Source organism: Malaclemys terrapin, chromosome 1 (assembly GCF_027887155.1).
Source record: "Malaclemys terrapin pileata isolate rMalTer1 chromosome 1, rMalTer1.hap1, whole genome shotgun sequence".
Lineage (NCBI taxonomy): Eukaryota > Metazoa > Chordata > Testudines > Emydidae > Malaclemys > Malaclemys terrapin.
The window spans coordinates 78849960-78873151 of record NC_071505.1 but is presented as its reverse complement, the minus strand read 5'-3'; the positions used below and the strand labels follow the sequence as shown (position 1 = coordinate 78873151).

At 52.0% G+C, this 23192-nt stretch overlaps 1 protein-coding gene across 1 annotated transcript; it reads left to right on the top strand.

The window, feature by feature from the left end:
* Nucleotides 1-2427: 2427 nt before the first annotated feature.
* LOC128841767 (uncharacterized) lies at nucleotides 2428-22068 on the top strand. The gene is given in 6 exon segments (XM_054037576.1): nucleotides 2428-3529; nucleotides 3532-5384; nucleotides 16594-18440; nucleotides 19680-20113; nucleotides 20303-20497; nucleotides 22052-22068. Coding segments are annotated over 6 exon segments (5448 nt in total).
* The last annotated feature ends 1124 nt before the right edge of the window (nucleotides 22069-23192 follow it).

The following is a 23192-nucleotide window of genomic DNA, read 5'->3' as shown; positions in this document are numbered from 1 at the left end:
CCCTCTCCCATCCAGTCTCTTTTGCAGCAGATAGGTGCTTTCATGTTTCCAGGAGCAGTCTCTCTCTCATTGGCCCCTCTGCACTGGCTCCCTACCCAGCCACTGCTGCTCCCTCATAAGTCCCACACAGACCTGCATCCAGCTGTAGTGTCCAGCTGTCACCGCCTGTTCCACACATGGCTCTGCATACAGTTTCTGGGCTTCCCTCCAGCTCCCTGCTGCTATGTGGCTCCCGCTCCCAAACAGAACCTGGACATGGCTGAGCTCAGGACCATTCCCCTTGCCTGGCCAGGGGAAGAGGCTACTGGGAGTTGCAGTCACCTGCTTTGCAGGTCCATCACAATAGGCTGAAATACAGCCGCATGCAGACAAGAGCCAGCTCTACATCACCTTTACTTCCGATGGAAAAAAACCACAAGGTCTCCCAGCTTTTACAGCACTTGGCTGAGATCAGCACCTGGATGAAAAGCAGCTGGCTGAAGCTGAACACAAACAAAATGGAGGAGACACTGGTAGAAACAAGAGTAAAGCACTTAGAGGTATTCATCTCCTCCACCACATTTTCTGCTATTGGGGGTATCTGCCCACAAATGCTAAGTCAGTGTGTAGTCCTGTAAGTATCCTCAGTGCTACTGTATATCCAAATAACCCGCTATGCAAAAACTGTCCATTTCCATCTGCCACTGCTCAGAAGATGCCCGTCTAGCCAGCATGATCCATACACATATAACCTCCAGGCTCAGTTATTACAGCTCATGGCTAAAAGTGAAACTCCACTCTGAAAAAAAATCTCCAATTAGTGCAAAATACAGGAGCCTGTCTAAATAACACTTAGCTCCACTCTCTGCACTAGCTCTCCAGTAAATACACAGTTCAGTTCAATCAAATCTATCATTATATTCAAAGTCCTTCAGGGAAATTTACTTGAGCTAGCTAAGACATCACCTCTCCCTCTATGTCCATAAACTCCCACAACAGCAGCATGTCACTGGAGCCATGAAACTGGTGAGCAATATGGGAAGACTCATGGGTCCAGGAGACACAATTCTTATCAATGGACCTACACTACAGAACTGACTGCTACACTCAATGGTTAAGAACCAAATGCAAAACTCACTGCATCAACCTAGCTTTCCTGCAGTAAATCTCTCTCCCGCCACACTCCAAGTCTCTATCCCCTAGGAAGGGAGGGAAAGGGTTAGGGTTATATGGCCCTAGATACATAAATTAGATATCTTTTATTCCAAGAGCAAGTGGACTTAAAATCAGTGTTTGGATTTCTTAGCTAGTGTCTATTCTTGATACCACGAATGAATTCCAGCAGTACACCTGCCAACTTGGAAGACCCAAAATATGTGTCTGAACATTGCAGGGCTTGATCTTGGGCAAATAGAACTTGATCAATTTAGGTTATGATTGGGTCTGCTGAAAGTGAATTACTTATATGGTTGGGCTCTGAGGCTTAATGATTAGATGTATTTATGTATTAGCATCAGCAGATTTTCTTGAACTAGCCTATTGAGTTCATCACTCTAGATAATCAGGGCTTGGTGAAATGTACCTAGAAACAATATCTGTCCTCTGATCATTGGTTTAATTCTGTGCAGCTCCAGGAAATTAATTTGGTTGTGTTCAGAATGCCAGTTGTACTGTGACACTAGGAAAGAAATAAAATTGAATGGTTCTAAACTCCCTTACAGGGCTGCCCAGAGGGGGGGTGGGGGCAAGTGGGGCAATTTTCCCCAGGCCTCACAGGGGCCCCCACAAGAATATAGTATTCTATAGTATTGCAACTTTTTTTTATGGAAGGGGCCCCCAAAATTGCTTTGCCCAAGGCCCCCTGAATCCTCTGGGCGACCCTGCTCCCTTATCTAAAATTAGATCAATTTCTCAACCAAGGACTGAAAAAAAACACCCCAAAACATGCAGTGATGCCTCATTGGGCAGTGAACATGCACTGATTTTAATAAGATGCACTCACTGAATATTAAACAATCCTCAAAAGATGCCAAAGCTGCTGCTTAGAACCAGCACAACATGTAGTGCAAAGTGCCATGACTTGGAAAAAGATAATAATTAGGAACTGACTGTGCACTCTGCTGTCTGTCAGATGAAGTGCTGCATTTCAAATGCTATGCCAGCAGCACTACAGTCTTTAAGCGTTTTAAAATCCTGGTAAGTAAGAATGAGAAAACAGTTTTTCACAATACTGACTGTATTAAGGTCTGTAAGACTGGTCAGAGTTTGTGAGCATTACTGCAGCACTCCAGAGGGCTCAAAAATGTGGAATAATTGCAGCTAACTCCATAGTGCAACAATGTAGTTGATTTGCCCGTCACTATAAATTAACTTGCTACAGAAACGCCAACAATAGAGATAATAGAGACTTTTAGCCTGGAAAAAGAAGGGCCTTCAACTCAAAGACGCATGATGCTGGGTGGTGAAAGTCGTGAGGAAGCCACTAGGCCGATTACCCTTCTTGCAACTAGGAGGATTACCATCGGTACATGGAATGTGAGGACCATGTACGAGTTAAGAAAGACGGAGCAGGTCGCAGCAGAGATGAGGAGCAACAACCTGACCCTACTAGGCATTAGCGAGACAAGATGGACGCAAGCTGGACAGAGACGACTGTTGACAGGAGAGCTGTTGCTGTATTCCGGACATGAAGAGAGCGACGCACCCCACACACAGGGAGTAGGCTTCATGTTGTCCAAGCAGGCACAGAGAGCACTGATTGGTTGGGAGGCACATGGTTCCAGGATTATCACAGCATCCTTCAGAACTAAAATGAAGAGGATTAAGATGAATGTTGTACAGTGCTATGCTCCAACCAATGACAGTGAAGAGGGGGACAAAGACTATTTTTACAACAGACTTCAGAAAATATTAGAGATTCTCCCAGACAAAGACATTACCATCCTTATGGGAGAATTTAATGCCAAAATTGGACCTGACAACACAGGATATGAACAAGTCATGGGGACTCACGCTCTGGGAGAGATGAGTGAGAATGGAGAGAGATTTGTGGATTTGTGTGCACTTAACAATCTGGTCATAGGAGGTAGCATCTTTCCTCACAAGCAGATCCACAAGAGTACTTGGGTATCGCCAGCAGGCACGATAGAAAACCAGATCGATCATGTCTGTATTAGCAAGAAGTTCAGAAGATCTTTGCAGGATGTTAGCGTTAGAAGAAGAGCAGACGTAGCGTCCGACCATCACTTAGTGGTGGCCAGATTGAAGCTGAAGCTGAAGAAGAACTGGATAGACGCATCAGATAGAAGAACGAAGTACAACATCAGCCTTTTGAAGGATCATAAGATCAAGGAAGATTTTGGACTGACGCTGAAGAATAAGTTTTCAGTACTACAGGATCGGTCTGAGAAAGAGGAAGACAGTGTATCGAACAGGTGGCAGAAAGTGAGAGAGACACTTAGGTCAGCATGCCAGGAAGTGCTGGGAATCAAGAAATACCAGCAGAAAGAGTGGATCACAGCAGAGACCTTGACTAAGATAGAAAGAAGAAGAAGGCAGTAGTTAATAACAGCAGGACTAGAGCAGCAAAGGCTAAAGCGCAAGAAGAGTATGCTGAAGCCCATAAAGTAGTGAAGAGGAATATTAGGAAGGATAAGAGAGATTATGTGGATGGACTGGCAACAGAAGCAGAACAGGCAGCATACAATGGTAATATGAAACAGCTGTATGACATCACCAAGCGACTGTCTGGAAAGTTCAGCAAGCCAGAACGTCCCATCAAAGACAAGCAGGAAAAGTCTATAACAGAAATAGAACAACAGATGAATAGATGGGCGGAGCACTTTGAGGAACTCCGAAATAGACCAGCACCACTAAATCCACCAGACATTGACCCAGCCAACGAAGACCTTCCAATCAATTGTGATAGACCTACCAGAGATGAGATCAGAAAAGCCATCACTATGATGAAGAACAGGAAGGCGGCTGAACCTGACGATATTCCAGCAGAGGCCCTGAAAGTAGATCTGGATGCTTCAGTGGAAATGCTGTACCCCCTTTTTGAGAAGATATGGGAAGAAGAAGTGATTCCGGCAGATTGGAAAGAGGGATACCTTATTAAAATCCCCAAGAAAGGAGACCTCAGCAATTGTGCCAACTACAGAGGAATCACACTTCTGTCGGTGCCAGGGAAGGTCTTCAACCGAGTTCTCTTAGAGAGAATGAAGGATGCCATCGATCCACAGCTACGAGATGAGCAGGCAGGTTTCCGGCAAAATAGATCATGCACGGACCAGATAGCAACGCTCCGCATCATAGTCGAGCAGTCTATGGAATGGAACTCCTCGTTGTACATCAGCTTTGTTGACTATGAGAAAGTATTCGATAGCGTGGATCGAGAGACTCTCTGGAAGCTCCTTCGGCACTATGGCATCCCAGCAAAGGTGGTTAACTTGATTAAGAACTTATATGACGGCATACACTGTAGAGTGATCCATGGAGGGCAGCTTACAAACAGCTTCCAGGTGCAAACCGGAGTCAGAGAAGGATGTTCGTCGTCACCATTTCTCTTTCTCCTTGTCATTGATTGGATTATGAAGACATCCACTTATGAGCGCAGGAATGGAATCCAGTGGACGTTGTGGACCCAGCTTGATGACCTGGACTTTGCCGATGACCTTGCACTCCTTTCGCATAGCAAACAGCAGATGCAAGAGAAGACTAACGTAGTGGCAGCCACGTCATCACAGGTTGGCCTCAACATCCACAAGGACAAGACCAAGATCCTCAAGATTAACTCCATCAATAATAACCCAGTCACACTGAATGGAAGGCCTCTGGAAGAAGTGCAGTCCTTCACCTACCTAGGCAGCACCATCGACCAACAGAGTGGCACGGATGCAGACATCAAAGCAAGGATTGGTAAGGCAAGAGCAGCTTTCTTACAGCTCAAGAACATCTGGAGCTCCAGAGAGCTGTCTTTGGCAACAACGATTAGACTGTTCAATTCCAACGTGAAATCAGTCTTATTGTGTGGAGCTGAAACCTGGAGGACAACTAAAACAACCACCAGGAAGATTCAGACCTTCATAAATAGTTGCCTTAGAAGGATTCTCCAGATCCGCTGGCCAGACACCATCAGCAACATCTACCTCTTGGTGAGGACCCGTCAACTTCCAGCAGAGGAAGAAACTAGAAGGAGAAGGTGGGGCTGGATAGGACACACACTACGCAAGCAGCCAACCAACATCACTAGACAGACATTGCGGTGGAACCCCCAAGGCAAGCGGAAAAGAGGCCGTCCAAGAAACACCTGGCGACGCGACCTTCAGGCTGATAGCATAAAAATGGGCTATACCTGGACCAAGCTAGAGCAAATGGCCCAGGATAGAGGACTCTGGAGATCTGTGGTTGGCGGCCCATACCCCAATTGGGGTGACGGGCATGAGTGAGTGAATAATAATAAATATAAACCTTTGGTCAGGGGCATAAAGCAGCTGAGAGATCTGGAAAATGTACAATTCAGCAACTCTTTAAAGGCAGCTCAGTCTTTTTTACTCTAGTCTAGCATATGTGGAAGAATAACAGTCTTCACTCTGAGGTTGGCTGCAACATGTCAGAGGCAGCTTATTCTCAAGCAATATTGCAAGGGGGAGAGTGCACAATGGCAGGTCTCCCAAAAGATAAACAATTAAGGCAAGCATTTATACCTTTTGTAACATACAGTAATGATCAACAACTGCATTTTGTTTATACACATTCCTTCCTGATAGCCTACTTTTCTCAGCAGTTCTTTCTATAGTCTGCGTTCCATTCTTATCTAACACAAGGTCAAAACAACCTCTCTTACAGTTCTTTTCCACTCACCCAGGCCCTGCCTGGAAGTCTCGCGTTATTAGCCGTTAGAGTTAGCCTGACTCTTGCTCTTTCTAGAAGACTAAGATTTCTGCGCTTTTTTCCACTACCACACATATATCACAATGACGATGTGTGTGCATGTAAGCAATTCGCTACCAAAGAAACCTACTGAAAGCATTCTTTAAAGATCAAAATATAGTGTATCCAAATACATGCACATTTCTATTAGCCACTCATCCTCATAATGCCACTTTTGTTTTTTAAAAATATTATTTTCTTTGAATTCCATCTAGACACTGTAAGGTGAAAATTTGAACATGCTGTAGGGGGGAAAGCCCAAAATTAGTAGTTGGTCTAGAGAGATTCACACTATTTACCTGGTCCTTTGGGCACTGACTACTTGTAATCTCATTACATTATAAGAAGTACATTCATGTGCAGGTTGTAAACTGAGATGATTGCTACTGCTCTGGTTATTATACCTACACATTCTGTTTGCTCATATTCCTGTCCCCCACCTCATTTGTTTAATTAATGTGTTATGTCCTTCTTGAATTAAGCCCTGGTCTCTTCTTCAAATTTATGTCAGTATAACTACATCCACACCTCCAAGGTACACAGTTATACTGAGCAAATTTCCAGTACAGACAGCTCTTTGTCGCTGGGAGGAATCCTTCTGTTGACATAGCTATCGCCTCATGGGGAGGTAGAGTACCTGTGCTGACAGGACAAGCTCTCCCATCAGTGTAGGTAGCATCTTCACTAAGTGCTACAGTGCTGTATGTATAAAGAAGCCCTAAGACTATAAAGTCTTTGCAGCACAAGCTGTTTTTTAATGTATGCCCGTACAATGTCTAACAATTGTACCCCAAACTTGGCTGGGGCTCAATGACATTACTTTAATACAAATAATGATAACTTAATAATGACTAGGGCTCCATGTTTGTCACGGAGGTTGCGGAAGTCATAGATTCCGTGACTTTCTGTGACCTCCATGATTTCTGCCCCAGGAACAGCCACACCAGCCGCTGGGCTGGCCCTGCAGCCAGCCATTGCTCAGGTGGTCCCCAGGGCCAGCCGCACTGGCAGCAGTCCCCGGGCAGCCGGAGCAGTCACTGTGGGTGGACCCCAGCAGTGATCCCCAGGCAGCCGGAGCAGCTGCTGCTCGGCGGCCCAAGGCAGCAATCCCCCAGGAGCACCCCCCACAGGGTGACCCCTCCCCCTGCAGCAGCCCCCCCAAATTTAGTCAGGAGTATTTATAATATAAGTCATGGACAGGTCACAGACCTTGGATTTTTGTTTATTGCCCGTGACCTGTCCATGACTTTTACTAAACATACCCGTGACTAAATCGTAGCCTTAATAATGACTTATTCCCCACAAAGTCTTTGGGTTCAAGGAGGCCTCAGGATGGCATGGATGTAAGTATGGCAAAGAACTACTTTTTTCTAACACAGAATAAGGAAATTTATTAGGATATGAAACAGTTATCCCTAAAAGCTGGTCTGTAGCGCTCGCTCCTGCACTGTGGAGCTTCTATGTAGAACTTGCTTATATTCCTTCTTGCCTGGCTTCCTGCTACAGATTTACTGAAATGGGACAGTCTTATAGACTCATAGGATGATATTGCTCTGCTTTTCAGCCATCTCTATATGGAATATACTATAGGTATACTTTTCAGAATTCAATTTCTATTTCTGTTTAACTTCAATAGATAGATGTTTATTGTTAAACATCTAAGATTTTTATCTGTGAGTCTTCTGCAAAGTTATGGGCTTTAAGTATTTTTTTATTATTGATTTCAATTTTCATTGGTGCAGGAAATTATGGGATGTGGGTTGGACAATAGTAATTTAAGGAGAGGTTGAGCTTCAAACAGTAGAGCTTGATAACCATTAACACACACACACACACACACACACACACACACACACACACTGGAAACATCACATGTGAAAATATATAAAGTAAATATCCTTAAAAATCAAATTCCAGTTCACAAGCAGCATTTTTCTTACTTTGTCTGTAAAATTCAATCATTAATGGAAGTATTTTGTTGGTTTGTTAGTCTCTAAGGGTATGTCTACACTACGAGAGGAGTTCGATTTTACTTAAAGCGAATTTGTGGAACCGATATTACAAAGTCAAACGTGTGTATCCACACTAAGGACAGTAATTCGACTTTGTGAGTCCACACTAACGGGGCAAGCGTCGACATTGGAAGCGGTGCACTGTGAGTAGCTATCCCACAGTTCCCGCAGTCCCCGCAGCCCACTGGAATTCTGGGTTGAGTCCCCAATGGCTGCTGGGGCAAAAAATGTGTCAAGGGTGGTTTTGGGTAACTGTCATCATTCAACCCTCACTCCCGCCCTCCCTCCGTGAAAGCGCTGGTGGGCAATCAGTTTGCGCACTTTTCTGGTGATTGACAGCGTGGACGCCACAGCACTGCGAGCATGGAGCCCGCTGCGATCATCGCTGCAGTTATGGCTGTTGTCAACACCTTGCGCCTTATGATCCACCTTTTTCAGAGGCAGATGCTGAGAAATCGGGCAAGGAGGCTACGGCAGCGCGGTGAGGACATTAAGTCTGAGAGGGGCACAGACCTCTCACAAAGCATGGGACCCCGCGCCGTGGACATCATGGTGGCAATGGGTCATGTTGATGCTGTGGAACGGCGATTCTGGGCCTGGGAAACAAGCATGGACTGGTGGGACCACATAGTGCTGCAGGTATGGGATGAATCACAGTGGCTGCGAAACTTTCGCATGCGGAAGGGAACTTTCCTGGAACTTTGTGAGTTGCTGTCCCCTTCCCTGAAGCGCAAGGACACCCAGATGCGAGCAGCTCTGACTGTCCAGAAGCGAGTGGCCATAGCCGTCTGGAAGCTTGCAACGCCAGACAGCTACCAGTCAGTCATGAACCAATTTGGAGTGGACAAATCTACCGTGGGGGTTGTTGTGATGCAAGTAGCCAATGCAATCATTGAGCTACTGCTCTCAAAGGTTGTGACCCTGGGAAACGTGCAGGTGATCATAAATGGCTTCGCTGCGATGGGATTCCCAAACTGCGGTGGGGCTATAGATGGAATTCACATCCCTATCCTGGGACCGGACCACCAGGCCAGCCAGTACATTAACCGAAAGGGCTACTTTTCAATGGTGCTGCAAGCACTGGTGGACCATAGGGGACGTTTTACCAACATCAACGTCGGATGGCCAGGCAAGGTTCATGACGCTCGCATTTTCAGGAACTCTGGTCTGTTTAGACGGCTGCAGGAAGGTATTTACTTCCCGGATCACAAAATAACTGTTGGGGATGTGGAGATGCCTATAGTGATCCTCGGGGACCCAGCCTACCTGCTGATGTCCTGGCTCATGAAGCCCTATACAGGAACTCTGGACAGTGAGAAAGAACTCTTCAACTATCGGCTGAGCAAGTGCAGAATGGTGGTGGAGTGTGCTTTTGGACGTCTGAAGGGGAGATGGAGAAGCTTACTGACTCGCTCTGATCTCAGCGAAATCAATATCCCCATTGTTATTGCAGCTTGCTGTGTGCTCCACAATCTCTGTGAGAGCAAGGGGGAGATGTTTATGGCGGGGTGGGAGGCTGAGGCAAATCGCCTGGCTGCTGATTATGCCCAACCAGACACCCAGGCTATTAGAAGAGCCCAGCGGGATGCGCTGTGCATCCGGGAAACTTTGAAAGTTAGGTTCCAGAGTGACCAGGGTAAGCTGTGACTATTACATTTTTTTAAACAGAAGCTGAACCTGCCCCCATTTCTTTACCCACTTAATGTTGACTATCCTCTGCAGTTACCAACCCCCTTCCCTCCTTTCCCCCCCTTCCAACACACCTTTAAAAAGAAAATAAATGAAACTTTGTTCATTAACACCGTTTTCTTTATTAAGGATTTTGCAGTAAAGGGTTGAAACTGGGACGCAGACTGTGGTGGAGAGAGGGTGTAGTGATGGAAAAGACGCTTCTAAATTCGAGGAAAGACAGGCTCCTGCTCCTAGAGCGGTCCGCAGTGGTGGACTGGTTGTTTCAACGGAGCCTGCCACCCCTCCTTTTCGGGACTGTGTGTGTGGGGGCTATGTGACTTTGTGGCGAGGGAGGGCAGTTACAGATCCCCAGTTGCGTGGCTCTGTCATCCAGGATAAGGACTGCTGCATAAGATCTGTAACCGCCCTCCCCTGCCTCAAACTCACATAGCCCCCACACACAGAACATGAAAATCACCTCCCAGACTGACCAGGGTGCCTAGTGACTGCAATGTGTGTGTGACCTTCTGCTGAACCTGCCCCCGTGTCTGTATCCTGGTAAAGGTGACTGTCCTCTCCAATTACCAACCCCCTTCCCCGCCTTCAAACACACTTTCCTCTAAAAGAACATGACGGAAACAGTAATTAACAGAAACATATTTTTTATTAAGAACTACACAGTTAGGGGATGAAACTGGGACGGGGGCTTGGGTGAGGTGCATTTGGAGGGAAGGAAAGGACGTATCAGATCTTTGGGAATGAGAGCCTTCTGCAATTTGAGCAGTCTGCAGGGGTGGTGTGACTGTTTTCACGGCCCCTGCCGCCCCTCCTTCTTGGGACTTTGGGTGAGGGGGGGATGGGACTTTGTGGTGGGGGAGCGCGGTTAGAGATAGAATGCAGCGGGGCTCTGTCCTCCTGCCTCCGGTCCTGCAGAACATCTACAAGGCGCCGGAGCGTGTCCGTTTGCTCCCTCATTAGTCCAAGCAGTATTTGAGTCACCTGCTGGTCTTCCTGCCGCCACCTGTCCTCCCGTTCGCTGTGTGATTGCTGGTATTGCGACATGTTCTCCCTCTACTGGATCTGCTGTGCTGCCTTGGCTCAGGAACAGACCATAAGTTCTGAGAACATCTCGTCCCGTGTCCTTTTCTTTCGCCGCCTGATCTGCGCCAGCCTTTGGAAGGGGGATGCCGGGGTAGCTCGGGAGACACTCGCAGCTGTGGGATGGGAAAAAGGGAGTGAATTCCTCAAAAAGATACATTTTTGCAAACAATGAAAATAGTTTTTCTCTGCGAACAAGACCATGCACAGTACCTATCACATGTGCACTCAGTACAAGGTCAAATTTTCTGTCTTCACATTGAGTGCCTGGGGTCTTGCTGTACAGATCACACAAGCGGGGTGGACAATGGAATTCTGCTAGCAGGCAGCCATGGTAAGCCGTAGACTTTTGGCTGCTTAAAGCTTAATTTACAGCAGTGCCCTCCTTTCATGTTCCAAGCAATGCTCCTAGCGTTGGCCAGTTCCTGCTGCCGGCGATCCAGCCAGCATGAACTCTGCCCCTGTCCCACCCTTGTTGCGGCTGTCCCCGGGAAAGATCCCTGCATGCTGCCGGCGAACCGCTCAGCATGAACGGTTCGCCTCCCTGCCCCCACCACGTGGCTGGGCTCGGGAAAGATCCCTGCACGCTGCCGGCGATCCGGCCGGCATGAACTCTGCCCCTGTCCCACCCCTGTCGCAGTTGTCCCCGGGAAAGATCCCTGCATACTGCCGGCGAACCGCTCAGCATGAATGGTTTGCCTCCCCGCCCCCACCGCGTGGCTGTAAACCGCCGGTTACAGTTATTTAGAGGAACAGGCAATCAGTCCCCATACTAAAATTCCCCTAATTCAAAGCAGGTCACCATGAGTGATATCACTCTGATGAGGATTATAGAGACAGAGAAAGACCGCATGCTGCGTGAATGCCAGCAAACACCAGGGCCGTATGCCGCCATGATTTGCCAGGCAATGATACCGGAGTACCTGCTGCTAGCCTGGCGCGGAAAAATTTCCTACCATGGAGGAGGCAATAAGGCCACTCTCCCCAGGAACCTGATGCAAAGGCTTTCACATTACCTCCAGGAGAGCTTCGTGGAGATGTCCCAGGATGATTTCTACTCTATCCCCAGACATGTTAACAGACTTTTCCAGTAGCTGCACTGGCAAGGACTAAAAAGTTAAGCGCCTAGGGCAAACTAATCATTAAAAACCCATTGCTAACATACCATGCCTATTCTATTCAAAATAAATGTTTAAAACACTTACCTACTGATCCTTCCCCTGAGTCACAGTCCAGGTTACCGCCTTGGGAGGGTTGGAAGGGGATCTCCATGAGGGTGATGAAGAGCTCCTGGCTGTCGTTGAAATCAGCGTTGAAAGCACTGTCGACTGCCTCGTCCTCCTCATCTCCTTCCTCATCTTCCCCGTCTGCGAACAGCTCCGAGGAAGCGGCCGTCGACAATACCCCATCGTCAGAGTCCACGGACAGTGGTGGGGTAGTGGTGGCGGCTGCACCTAAAATGGAATGCAGTGCCTCGTAGAAACGGCATGTCTGGGGCTGGGATCCGGAGCGTCCGTTTGACTCTTTGGTCTTCTGGCACGCTTGTCTCAGCTCCTTGATTTTCACGCGGCACTGCGTTGCATCCCGGCTGTATCCTCTCTCCATCATGGCTTTTGAGATCTTCTCGTAGATCTTCGCATTCCGTCTTTTCGATTGCAGCTCCGAAAGCACGGACTCTTCGCCCCACACAGCTATCAGATTCAAGACTTCCCGATCAGTCCATGCTGGGGCCCTCTTTCTATTCTGAGATTGCATGGTCACATCTGCTGGAGAGCTCTGCATCGTTGCCAGTGCTGCTGAGCTCGCCGCGATATCCAAACAGGAAATGAGATTCAAACTGCCCAGACAGGAAAAGGAATTCAAATTTTCCTGGGGCTTTTCCTGTGTGGTTGGTCAGAGCATCTGAGCTCGGACTGCTGTCCAGAGCATCAACAGAGTGTACACTGTGGGATAGCTCCCGGAGCTATTAGCGTCGAATTCCGTTCACACTAACCCTAATTCGACATGGCCATGTTGAATTTAGCGCTACTCCCCTCATCAGGGAGGAGTACAGAAATCGATTTAAAGAGACCTCTATGTCGAAATAAATAGCTTTGTTGTGTGGACGGGTGCAGGATTAATTCGAATTAACTCTGCTAAATTTGACATAACCTCCTAGTGTAGACCAGGCCTAAGGTGCCACAAGTACTCCTGTTCTTTTTACAGTGAAGTCGACATCTACTCACATTTACCAATAAAAGTCTAATCCTTCCAAGTTTATCTATATTCATCTCCCCACAGCAATACCTGTTTCTACACATTAGGTGGAGCTACAAGACAGGGTTAGCTACTTGTTAAAGGAATAGCACACAACTTCCTGATCATTAGGAGCAGTATTGGGTCCGCCCTTTGAAACACCCTTTGATCTATTAAAGTTTTTACTATAGTCACAATGGCAGAAAAAGCCGCATCTTGAAATGATTATTTTTATCAGCAAATTCTTCCTTTAAATGTCTTGATATTTAATATGATTATTTATTTGTATTGCAGTAGTGCCAACAAGCCACATTGTGCTAGCCACTGGGGAAACATGTATTAAGAGACAGTCCCGTCCCAAAGAATTCAACATGCAAGTTTTGACAAGATGCAAGGAAAGGCTACAGTGGAGAGGATCTACTTATTGGTTTTTGGTGAAAGCATGGTTGGAACTTTAAAGTAGTATGGCCTTTTTCCTTCTCTATATTTTTAGGAATTTGTTAGTCACAAGGAATTTTTTCTCTGAAATTAATTATTGGTTTTAAAGATATCTCAAACCAGAACAAACTGATTTAGTAATTAAAATACACACATGCTAAAATGGTTTCTGGTTCATATGGCTCAAACACAGCTTCATTTGGCTCAAACACAGCTTCATTTAAAATAAAATCTTGTAAACAAGATCTCAAACACGGACTAATTGCTCTTAACACTTTTAGGATAAAATAAACACAGAATAAAAATCTTTAGTTCTTATAGGTTTAAAAACTTTCACGAGCCAACTTTTTTTAAAAGGAATTTCAGTAAGAATTGAACCTTATTGCACAAATGTTTTAAATGTTAGACCTGATACACAGTACTATCCTGAATGAATGTGGTGCTGAGAAAGGCAAATAGGAGTATCAAGGATGTTATCTAAATGTTGAGATGTAATGTGATGTTCTAACATGTGACGTGCCATGCTTAGTTTTGATTTAGCAGTAATAAATTGATCCAATCCCATTTTGTGCAAATGTTTAGGGAAAAAGGGCACTCTCATTTTGCAGAATGATGTCAATGGGAACGGGTTACATAACAGGGCTGTGCCTCTCTGTTTATAGCAGAAGGGGGAAGTTGCCTTGCTGGAACAAAGTCTTAATTTGCGAAAAATAACTGATCACAACTTTTAATATTTTGATTTAGTTCAGTATTAGGGCTTGAATTGGAAAGTTTTATTACAAAGCAAGAAGTTTTGTTGCTTAAGGTTACCATATTTTGAGTGTCCAAAAAGAGGACACTCCACGGGGCCCCGGCCCCGCCCACAGCCCTGCCCACGCCCCCACCCCAACTCCACCCCTTCCCCAAAGTCCCCACCCCAACTCCGCCCCCTCCCCTGCTTCCTGCGAACATTTGATTTGCGGGAAGCCTGAAGCAGGCAGCAGGTAAGCTGGGGTGGGGTGGGGTGGGGTGGGGGGAGGAGGCGCGGCCCAGTCTGGCCCCCCAAACCGAGTGGCTCCCTCCGGCGGCCGGCCCCGGCCCCAGCGTCTCCAGCCTGGCTTGGCTCGGGCCCTGGGGTGCCGGCCCCGGGCCAGCCCCCGGCCGAGCGGCCCCGGGCCAGCACTGCCAGCCCCCGGCCCGGCCCAGCACCCGGCCGAGCACCCCCGGTCCAGCACCCCCGGCCTCGGCCCCGGCCCCTGGCCCAGCACCCCCGGCCCAGCACCACCAGTCCCGCACCGCTGGCCCCGGGCTAGGCCCTGGCCGAGCACCCCTGGCCCAGCACCGCTGGCCCCCGGCCCAGCACCCAGCGGCACCTCCCTATTTTCCCAGACATGTTCGGCTTTTTGGGATTTCCCCCCGGACGGGGATTTGAGGCCCAAAAAGCCGGACATGTCCGGGAAAATCCGTACGTATGGTAACCCTATTGTTGCTGGTCTTTTGGTGTAGGAGTTGGTTTTTAGCTGTCTAATGACTGATTGTTATAAAACCCAGATGTTTGGTAACTGACATCAGTATGATCCTGTAGGGAGCCAGGGTGGCTTCCCTCCGAACCTGAGGGTAAAGTGCCTGTCCCTCAGCCTGAGTGGGCGGGGCCAGCCCAAGCTCGCTCCACCCCCCGGAAGGGGAGGGGTGGAACAGGAAGTATAAAGGGCGGGGCCCTTAGCTCAGTTAGGGCAGCACCAGGGAGGGAGGCAGACACAGACCGTGGGCTGCTCCCGTCAGAGCCTGCTGCCACACCAGGGGAGGCCCTGGGGCAGTGGAGACCTCACCTGGAGGACGGACTGGGGCTGCCAGGACTGCCCGCTGCCGAGTACCCAGAGGAACTGGAGGAGTCGGAGGGGGAGCGGGAGCTGCCAGCAGCCGAGTACCCAGAGGAGCTGGAGGAGCCTGAGCCTGAGGGGGAGCCGGAGCTGCCAGCAGCGGACTACCCCGACGCACTCACGGGACCAGAGGGATTCGGGGAAAACTGTCGGGTAGGAAGTAGCCCAGGGACAGAGCTGCACAGTGGTGAGTCTATGTAGCGGGACGACCCCGCTGACCCAGTGGTGGGACCCTCGTTCTGCCACTGTCAGGGCCCTGGGCTGGAGCGCAGTGGTGTAGGGTGGGCCTGCGCTCCCCTACCCGGCAGAGCCACGCCGGGACCTTAGCCAGCGCTCCCCTGCCTGAGGAGCGCGCCACTGACCTTAGCCGGCGCTCCCCTGCCTGAGGGGCGCGCCACTGACCTTAGCCGGCGCTCCCCTGCCTGAGGGGCGCGCCACTGACCTTAGCCGGCGCTCCCCTGCCTGAGGGGCGCGCCACTGACCTTTGCCGGCGCTCCCCTGCCTGAGGGGCGCGCTACTGACCTTTGCCGGCGCTCCCCTGCCTGAGGGGCGCGCTACAGACTTTTGCCGGCGCTCCCCTGCCTGAGGGGCGCGCTACTGACCTTAGCCGGCGCTCCCCTGCCTGAGGGGCGCGCTACTGACCTTAGCTGGCGCTCCCCTGCCTGAGGGGCGCGCTACTGACCTTTGCCGGCGCTCCCCTGCCTGAGGGGCGCGCTACTGACCTTCGCCGGCGCTCCCCTGCCTGAGGGGCGCGCTACTGACCTTTGCCGGCGCTCCCCTGCCTGAGGGGCGCGCTACAGACTCTGGCTGGCGGCCGCCCCGCCGCTAATTCCCCGCTGACGGAGGCGTGACCCAGGCCGGCCAGTGACCTCATAGCTCCCCACCGCCCCCTAGCGGGTAGGTGGGTCAACGCCGATCACAAGTGGTGGAGAATGCGGGCAGCGCCCCCTATCCCTGCCGGAAGGGATTAGAGCAAGGAGGCAGCAAAAGCCCCTAAACAGAAGATGGAGATGGAAAGGCTTATCAAGGTGCTGGCTGAGACTCAGCAGCAGCAGCAGCAACAACTCATACAGCAGCTGGGTACCCACCAGCAGCAGTTGCTTCAAACCTTGGGGGCCCAGCACCGCGAACAACAGACTCAATGTTTCCAGCAACTTGCCACCCTGTGGCCGAGCCCCGGTGGGGCCCAGCCGGGTGGGGTGACCACCCCCAACCCTCCTGCTCCACCAGTCCGTCTGGCCAAGATGGGGCCTGAGGATGACCCAGAGGCTTATCTGGTGACCTTCGAGCGGGTTGCTGCAGTAGCTGGTTGGGCGCCGGACCAATGGGCAACCCTGCTTGCCCCCTATCTAACGGGGCCGGCCCAGAAGGCTTACCGGGGGCTACCAGACGATGAAGCCCGTGTTTACGCCAGAGTAAAAGCGGCTATCCTGGATGCCTTCGACATCACCCCGGAGACTTTTCGGCGACGGTTTCGGGGAAAGCTGTACCCCCCGGGGGCCCGGCCCCGAGCCGTGGCACAGGAATTAAAGGATGCAGCGTGCCGATGGCTACAACCCGAGCATCGAACTGTGGCTGAGGTGACAGAACAGATCATCCTCGAACAATTCGTGCACATCCTTCCAACTCCAGGGAGGGCGTGGGTGTTGCGGCACCGACCTCAAACTCTAAGTGCAGCAGTCACACTTATGGAGAACTTTCTAGAGGCCGAGGCCCCAATAGGACCGACAGCCCGACCCCCAAGCTCTGGACCCGGCGCTCAGAAGCCGGAAAGGGGGTCCACCCCCAAAGTCAATGTGCCCGCTCGAGCCCGACGACCAAACGGCGGCGGCACTACTTTTCCCCGACGGCCCGAGGCCCCACAACCCACACCGTCTGGACGTTTGGCCCGTCCATCGGGCCCCGGCCAACCCCGCGGCCACCCGGGTGACCCAGCACGGCCGGGGCGCACAGAGGTAGGACCTTGCTTTCGGTGTGGTGAGTACGGCCACCTGCAACGAGACTGTACGGCGATGGAATGCGATTTTGGCCAGGTGTACACCGGGGAGAGCCGGGCCCGCACACCATCCGCGGCCAAATTGACAGCCCCCATGAGCATCGCCGGGACACCTGTGGTGGGTCTAATTGATTCGGGCTGTGGGCAGACTCTTGTCCGCCAGTCCCTCCTCCCGGACACCGGGCAGATCATCGGGGAGGTACGGATACAGTGCATACATGGGGATGTGAAACCGTACCCCACCGTGCAGGTCCCTCTCACGGTAGACGGGGCGACTCAGGTAATGAATGTGGCGGTGGCCCCGTCCCTTGCCTACCCAATCATCCTGGGCCGGGACTGGCCAGAATTCGTCGAGCTGCTCCGGTCCCTATCTCCGGAAGAGGCATTCGAGGGAGCCTCCTCTGCGACGGACCCAGGCCCCAGGCGGAGCCCCGACCCCGACGGTGACCCATCCCTTTCACCCAGGCAGGACGGCCAGGAGACAGGGGGCCCCCCGGTGGACATTCAGGACTTTAGCCGAGACCAAAGGGAGGACCCTACGCTCCGGTTTGCCTATGAACAGCTGGCACGGGTAGAGGGGAAGGTCGTGGAGGCCCAGCGGGCGACCCAATGGCCTAGATTTGAACTTGATCGGGATCGTCTCTACCGCGTGGAGCGGGACCCTCAAACTCAAGAGGTCCGGACCCAACTTGTGGTTCCCCGCATTCATCGACGGGCGGTCCTAAAGCTAGCCCATGACATCCCAGCCGCAGGCCATTTAGGACCGGAGAAAACCGCAGCTAGGGTCCTGGCCAAGTTCTTCTGGCCCGGCATCCACCGCGAAGTGAAGGATTACTGTGGGTCATGCCCGGACTGCCAACGCGCCGCCCCGGCCGGGATCCAGAAGGCCCCCCTAGTTCCATTACCAACCGTGGGCATTCCATTTGAACGAGTAGCGATGGACCTGGTTGGACCCTTCCCGAAAAGTCAGGCGGGCTACCAATACATCCTTGTCTTGATGGACTACGCCACCCGCTTCCCTGAGGCTGTCCCCTTAAGGAGTATCACTGCCCGCACTATTGCGGCAGAGCTCGTGAAGATCTTCGCCAGGGTAGGCCTCCCTCGAGAGTTACTTACTGACCAAGGGACCAACTTCACATCTAAGTTGTTCCGTCAGGTATGTGCCCTGTTGGGGATTAAGAAGCTGCAGGCCTCCGTTTACCATCCCCAGACGGATGGGTTAGTCGAACGTTTTAATCGAACCCTGAAAGGAATGTTGCGACGCTTCCCCACCCAGGACCTCCGTCAGTGGGATCAACTACTTCCCCCTTTACTACTGGCGGTTCGGGAAGTTCCACAGGCTTCCACGAAGTTCTCTCCATTTGAGCTCCTCTATGGGCGACGGCCCCGCGGAGTGATGGATCTCCTGAGAGAAACTTGGGAACATACACCATCCTCAACGCAGGGCCTTTTACAATACGTCTTGCAGCTGCAGGAACGGTTGGCCCGGGCGGGGGAACTCGCGAGGGAAAACTTAAACACGGCCCAAAGGGGCCAGGGGCAGCAATATAATCGGGGCACCCAGGTCCGATTATTTGCCCCCGGGGACCGAGTTCTCCTCCTGCTCCCCTCGGAGGAATCAAAGCTTTTTGCCCGCTGGCAGGGCCCGTATGAAGTCCTTCGCCAAGTGGGGCCTGTCAATTATGAAATCCGGCAGCCTGATCACCAGAAGGGAAAGCAGATCTATCACGTGAATCTTTTAAAACCCTGGCGGGAACGGGAAGGACTACTAATTGCCCCATACCCACCTGAACCAGACCTTGGGCCGCAACCCCCCGAAGAGTCTGATAATGGGGAACCCCAGCTAGCCGAGACGCTCACGGCTGAGCAGCGGGAACAGGCCCTCTGCCTAGTGAAGGCATTCCCCAGGACTTTCACCTCGAAGCCCGGACAGACTACGCTTGCCTACCATGCAATCCAGACCGACCCCGGGGTGGTGGTCCGAGAGACGACCCGGCCATTGCCTAGGCGACTGCGAGAGGCTGTGGAGGAGGAAGTCCAGGCCATGTTGGGATTGGGTGTTATCGAGCATTCCCAGAGCGAATGGCGGAGCCCTGTCGTCCTGGTTCCGAAGCCAGATGGGAGCCGGCGGTTTTGTATTGACTTTCGGAGAGTCAATGCCATTTCAAAGTTTGATGCGTATCCAATGCCCCGCGTTGATGAGCTCCTTGACCGGCTTGGAGAAGCCTGCTACATCACCACCTTAGATCTCACCAAGGGGTACTGGCAGATCCCCTTGGAACCCCGATCCAAGGAGAAGACTGCGTTTGCCACCCCGTCAGGCTTGTACCAGTTTACTCGGATGCCTTTCGGCCTCCATGGGGCCCCAGCGACCTTCCAGCGCTTGATGGATCGGATTTTGCAACCTCACACCAAGTACGCTGCCGCCTACCTGGATGATGTGGTCATCTATGGCAGCAACTGGGAGGCACACCTCAACCAAGTGGCGGCTGTCCTCCGGGACCTCCGCGCCGCCGGCCTCACAGCCAATCCTAAGAAATGCCGAATCGGGCGCGAGGAAACCACCTATCTGGGGTACACCCTGGGGCGGGGACAGGTACGCCCCCTCATCGGAAAGGTTCAAGCCCTCCAGGAATGTCAGGCGCCAACCACGAAGAGGCAGGTACGTCAATTCTTGGGCCTGGCCGGCTATTACCGGCGGTTCGTACCCCACTTTGCAACCATTACGGCCCCTCTAACAGAACTCCTGACCAAAGAGAGCCCCCGTAGAGTGTGCTGGTCTGACGACTGCGAGAGGGCCTTTCAAACTGTCAAAGACCGCCTGTCTAGCGAGCCCGTTCTCTTCAGCCCGGACTTCGATCGGGACTTCATTGTCCAGACCGATGCCTCCGGCGTGGGGCTTGGGGCGGTCCTTTCACAGGAGGTGGACGGGGAGGAGCATCCTATTGTTTATATCAGTCGGAAACTGTTCCCCCGGGAGCGGAACTACTCCGTCCTGGAGAAGGAGGCCCTAGCTGTTAAGTGGGCGGTTGATGCTCTCCGCTACTACCTCCTCGGGGCCCCCTTTATACTGGTTACAGATCATGCACCCCTGAAGTGGCTCAACAAGATGAAGGACGCGAATGCCCGCCTGCAGCGGTGGTATCTTACACTACAAACCTACGCCTTCACGATCCGCCATCGGGCGGGACGGGACAACGCCAACGCGGACTTTTTCTCCCGTCTGGGGGAGGCTGAGGACGCCAGCTCCGAGGTTCGGGAGCTGGATTTGAGGGGTGGGGTATGTAGGGAGCCAGGGTGGCTTCCCTCCGAACCTGAGGGTAAAGTGCCTGTCCCTCAGCCTGAGTGGGCGGGGCCAGCCCAAGCTCGCTCCACCCCCCGGAAGGGGAGGGGTGGAACAGGAAGTATAAAGGGCGGGGCCCTTAGCTCAGTTAGGGCAGCACCAGGGAGGGAGGCAGACACAGACCGTGGGCTGCTCCCGTCAGAGCCTGCTGCCACACCAGGGGAGGCCCTGGGGCAGTGGAGACCTCACCTGGAGGACGGACTGGGGCTGCCAGGACTGCCCGCTGCCGAGTACCCAGAGGAACTGGAGGAGTCGGAGGGGGAGTGGGAGCTGCCAGCAGCCGAGTACCCAGAGGAGCTGGAGGAGCCTGAGCCTGAGGGGGAGCCGGAGCTGCCAGCAGCGGACTACCCCGACGCACTCACGGGACCAGAGGGATTCGGGGAAAACTGTCGGGTAGGAAGTAGCCCAGGGACAGAGCTGCACAGTGGTGAGTCTATGTAGCGGGACGACCCCGCTGACCCAGTGGTGGGACCCTCGTTCTGCCACTGTCAGGGCCCTGGGCTGGAGCGCAGTGGTGTAGGGTGGGCCTGCGCTCCCCTACCCGGCAGAGCCACGCCGGGACCTTTGCCGGCGCTCCCCTGCCTGAGGGGCGCGCCACTGACCTTAGCCGGCGCTCCCCTGCCTGAGGGGCGCGCCACTGACCTTAGCCGGCGCTCCCCTGCCTGAGGGGCGCGCCACTGACCTTTGCCGGCGCTCCCCTGCCTGAGGGGCGCGCCACTGACCTTAGCCGGCGCTCCCCTGCCTGAGGGGCGCGCCACTGACCTTTGCCGGCGCTCCCCTGCCTGAGGGGCGCGCTACAGACTTTTGCCGGCGCTCCCCTGCCTGAGGGGCGCGCTACTGACCTTAGCCGGCGCTCCCCTGCCTGAGGGGCGCGCTACTGACCTTAGCCGGCGCTCCCCTGCCTGAGGGGCGCGCTACTGACCTTAGCCGGCGCTCCCCTGCCTGAGGGGCGCGCTACTGACCTTTGCCGGCGCTCCCCTGCCTGAGGGGCGCGCTACTGACCTTTGCCGGCGCTCCCCTGCCTGAGGGGCGCGCTACTGACCTTTGCCGGCGCTCCCCTGCCTGAGGGGCGCGCTACTGACTCTGGCTGGCGGCCGCCCCGCCGCTAATTCCCCGCTGACGGAGGCGTGACCCAGGCCGGCCAGTGACCTCATAGCTCCCCACCGCCCCCTAGCGGGTAGGTGGGTCAACGCCGATCACAGATCCATTTCTCCCACTTAAGCCCTTAAAATATGCAGTCTATCCGGAGGTGAATTTCAACCTAGGCATCTAAATCTCATTAAGGCTTCAATACATTTTTGGGTAAGATAGATCCCTGACAGAAGAGGTGTAAATGAGCAATACTTTGTTATGGCAACTAGAAGTCCTCCTTACACAGATGCTATTGTAGCAAAGTAGTTACGCTTTTCCCTTGATCTACTTTGAGATTCATTAGGTCAAAAGCATAGGCTGAACTGACTAAATTCTTAGAATTCTTCTCTTTTAGATCAGAACAAGAGATAAGATAATGCTTTAGCTTAAAGGCCAGTGACATTTCTAATATACAGCTCTCTTTCCCCAAAACAGCTTCTGCTCTCCCCAACTGGTCAGTGTTGTTTTGTGGCTTCAGTGGCATGCCAATTTTCCTGTAGATGTCAGCCTCACTCTGTGCTAGTCATCTTCTACAGCTCAAAAGGCCATGCCATAAATTCTGCTGGATTTGGCCTTGCAGACTTCCTAATATTCGTTCCTGTACAAACACACACAGTCTGGGATTTATTTATGACAGTTACACATGTAAACAGTGCATGTTTTTCTTCTCAAGTAACTAACTGGGAATTCTGCATTTGTACTGGCAGGATAGTCAGATTCTGCTTTACAAAATGTATTTCATGCTTTTCTTTGACTGTTTTCTGGGATGGGGGTTAAGTCTTGTTAACCTATTAAGGTGAGAGAGAGTGTCACACCACTCTCACAGTTGTTTCAGTTGACTACAATAATATTCAAGAGACAGAGATCTTGCAGCAGGGCCACCCAGAGGGGGGTCAAGTGGGGCAATTTGACCCCGGGCCCCGTGGGGCCCCCAGGAGAGTTTTTTGGAGCCCCTGAAGCGGGGTCCTTCACTCGCTCTGGGGGCCCCGGAAAACTCTTGCAGGGCCCGGGCCCCCGGAGCTTCTTCCGCTCTGGGTCTTCAGGGGCAATTCGGCGGTGTGTGGGGGGGTGGGGGAGTGTGTCCTTCCGCTCCGGGACCTGGCGCCGAAGTGCCGGGTCTTCGGCGGTAATTCCGCCGCCGAAGACCCCAGGCCCCCTGAATCCTCTGGGCGGCCCTGTCTTGCAGTCCCCATGCACATAGAACTCCCCTGCCTTTAGTCTGAATTATGACAGCATACAATAGACCTGGTCAAAAACTAAGGGGTGAGAGGAGGAAGAGTGAGGAATGTCGGGAACATTTTCCCCATATCCCTGAAAGTTTTCTCACCTGCTCTACGAGCTGCAACACTGTCCTCCAAATATTTCATTGTACTTTAAAATGCATTTTAAATTAGATCCTCCATATATTTTAAATATCCTGACTTGGCCATTTTAGAAATATTTAAGCACCCTTTACATCATTAAGTATATCTCAGATATGTTTTATATCTGGAGAG